Consider the following 3,106-nt stretch of genomic DNA (forward strand, 5'->3'; position numbering starts at 1 on the left):
ATTTTTTTGTTGCAGTTGTTTAGCTGGCCCGGGCCAGGTTCAAACCCACCACCCCTGATGTATGTGGTTGGCGTCATAACCACTGTGCTACGGGCACCAAGCCTAAAGTACTGTCTAATTCTAGCTTTTCTCTTCCTCAATTTTTCTGTCTGTTCCCCAAATTCTAATTTCCCTCATCCTCCATCACTGGTCAAACTAGAACTCTACCCAAGAAGAACTTGGAACAGATCAGTGCCAACATAACGAAGTTTAACATCCAGGGCCTTGTCATCATCGGGGGCTTTGAAGTGAGTGCCACACCATTCCTTCCTCTCTCCATCCCCTGGCCCCTGCTTCCTATTCTCCCCTGCTGCTCTCTCCTTCTCAGGCTTACACGGGGGGCCTGGAGCTGATGGAGGGCAGGAAGCAGTTTGATGAGCTCTGCATCCCATTTGTGGTCATTCCTGCTACTGTCTCCAACAACGTCCCTGGCTCAGACTTCAGCATTGGGGCCGACACAGCACTCAATACTATCTGCACGGTGAGAGCCCACTCTATTTCTCATCACTTTGGGTGAGGATTATAATCCCTGGGCAGAGTGGGCCTGGGAAGTGAGCTGTGGCTTTTGTACCAAACAAGAGGCAGTGTTTGTAAAATGCTTCCCCAAGCCCAGGTATTTTTACACTTTGATGGAGTTCATTCTCCTCATCTAGAAATGCAGCAATACCCTGCATACTAAATGCTGTTTTCCTTTCTGAGGTCATCTAATTTTCCTGTTCTGAGCATCAGAAAGGACAGAGGAGAAGTTCGACAGTGTGGTTGGTGAACGTGCCTGTTGTCCCTAAATGTGGGAACTTGATGAGGTCATGGGGCCCCGCCGGCCCCAGAAGGATGCACTTCTAGAGTGGAGTTAATGGCAAAGGCCAGAGTGGCAAGAATCAGACCCTGACCGTGTCTTTGTGTGACTCATTGTCTTTGCAGACCTGTGACCGCATCAAGCAGTCAGCAGCAGGCACCAAGCGTCGGGTGTTTATCATTGAGACTATGGGTGGCTACTGTGGCTACCTGGCCACCATGGCAGGACTGGCAGCTGGGGCTGATGCTGCCTACATTTTTGAGGAGCCCTTCACCATTCGAGACCTGCAGGTAGAGTGCCATCCAGAGCCTGCTAGGTAGCTCCCCCCACCCCAGTCTGTCCTGACTGTCCCTACAGTGACCTGAGATTTGAGAGCTCAGGTTGGTGATGGAGCTGATCAGTCTGTGAATCCTGTGAGGACTAGAAAGAACACCATGCAGGCATCCTCCAGTGTAACTTCACACACGTGACCATAGCTACTACGTGGGGACATTCACTTTGAGTCAGGTGGCATGCTGCTAAATCCTTTATGTGCATTTTTGCATTTCATCTTCACAACAGACATGCAAGGAAGATACTTTTTCTGTATCACAGAGAGAGAATTACTGAGAAAGGTTAAAAAAAGTTTCTAAACTCGTAATTGAGTAGGCGGTTTAATTGACAGACAAAGTCAATGAGCTTTTACCACAGCGTAGCGCCCTCTAGATCACCCTCGCCAGCATCCCGTTTTTGAGGAACACACTCTTTCACCTCCAGGGTAGGGCTCTGACTCCTGTTTCATGGGGAGACTGTATGATCTTAGTTTTCCTAGATTCTAGTTTACTGGAGGAGAAAATCGCTGTAAAGTGGACGTTTAGCAATAGGATGAGGGGACTCCCAAGGGTAATACAAGACCCCAGCCAACCCCTACCTGGCATGGAGGGTAGGAGTCTCCTCCTTCACACCCAGCTCAAAGCTCAAAAGAAAGAACATGTTTCTTTCAGGTGAAGAGCCACTTTCCACACAAACAACCGATCTAAAGATCAATACTGTGAGCAGTCATCCCTCTAGGGAAGGGGACCCAGAAATCCCTGGAAAGGGAGATGATGAGGGTTCGGGCTGACAACTAATAGTTGCTACAGCTGCCTGTAATGCTTCCTCTTCTAGTTCTGCCTGTCTCATTGCTTCTTAAAAGAAGTAGGTGCAGGCTCAGTGTCCATAGCACAGTGGTTGGGGAGCTGGCTATGGATACCGGGGCTGGCAGGGTTGATCCTGGCCCAGGCATGCTAAACAACAATGACAACTGCAACAACAACAAAAGAAGTAGGGGCAGTTCAGGCCAAGGAGTGGAAACAACTCTCTTCTGTGTCCCTGTTCCTTCTTAGAGAGGCCTAGGGTGGAAGAAGAGAGATTTGTACACTGCCCAGCCTTATCCGATCTGTCTGTGAATCCCATGAGGCTTAGGATGTACTGTTTCATTTTCAGGCAAATGTTGAACATCTGGTGCAAAAGATGAAAACAACTGTGAAAAGGGGCTTGGTGTTAAGGTATATCAACCATGGTTTGTTCCTACGTGAAGGAGAAAATAGGCTTTGCCTAACCCACAGAGGTAGATGCAAGGTTGGGTACACTGAGGAACCAGTCCATACAAAGGGAGGGGGCAGCCTATCCCCTGAGCCCTGGGAGGAGATAGAAAAGGCCAGAACAAGCCTATGAAGGCAGAAAGAGGGAATGGGGAGCCAAGTGGAGTCACAGGCTTTCGGTCTCTACCTGGCAGGAATGAAAAGTGCAATGAGAACTACACCACTGACTTCATCTTCAACCTGTACTCGGAGGAAGGGAAGGGCATCTTCGACAGCAGGAAGAATGTGCTCGGTCACATGCAGCAGGTGGGGAAGACCCCCAGTCATGCCTTCACTAGGCAGCCATAATCCCCAATAATCATGGAGGCTCCCTCTCTATTCTGCAGAGGTGGTCAATGCCACCATAAAGGATGGTCCTGTTATCCCTTACAGTCATAGAATCAAAACATCTTTATCCTAGGAATGATCTTAGAGATTATGTGGTCCGTCCTGCTCATGTAGGACAGGGTTTTCACCCTCAGCACCTTCACCATTGGGGCTGTGAATGCTATTTTTTATGTATTGTAGGGCAGTTGAGCAGCATCGCTGATCTCTACCCACTAGATGCCAGTAGCATCTCCCTCTCACCGCCAGTTGTAACAAAATGTTCCCGACCACTTCCACTTTCCCACTTACTTTTAGTTCAAAGAAAATCTGTTTATGGGGTGGC

The 3,106-nt window shown here is 48.8% G+C and overlaps 1 protein-coding gene across 1 annotated transcript in view; it reads left to right on the forward strand.

Annotated features, from left to right (window-relative positions):
* Positions 1-3,106, forward strand: part of PFKM (phosphofructokinase, muscle) — a 25,704-nt gene that overhangs the window by 20,572 nt on the left and 2,026 nt on the right. The window contains exons 15-19 of the mRNA XM_023515368.1: positions 200-287; positions 368-520; positions 961-1,125; positions 2,300-2,361; positions 2,592-2,703. Coding sequence (XP_023371136.1) covers positions 200-287; positions 368-520; positions 961-1,125; positions 2,300-2,361; positions 2,592-2,703 — 580 coding nt within the window. The remainder of the gene's footprint in view (positions 1-199; positions 288-367; positions 521-960; positions 1,126-2,299; positions 2,362-2,591; positions 2,704-3,106) is intronic.

The sequence above is a fragment of the Otolemur garnettii genome, unplaced genomic scaffold (assembly GCF_000181295.1).
Source record: "Otolemur garnettii isolate 467f Iridium unplaced genomic scaffold, OtoGar3 scaffold00070, whole genome shotgun sequence".
Taxonomy (NCBI): domain Eukaryota; kingdom Metazoa; phylum Chordata; class Mammalia; order Primates; family Galagidae; genus Otolemur; species Otolemur garnettii.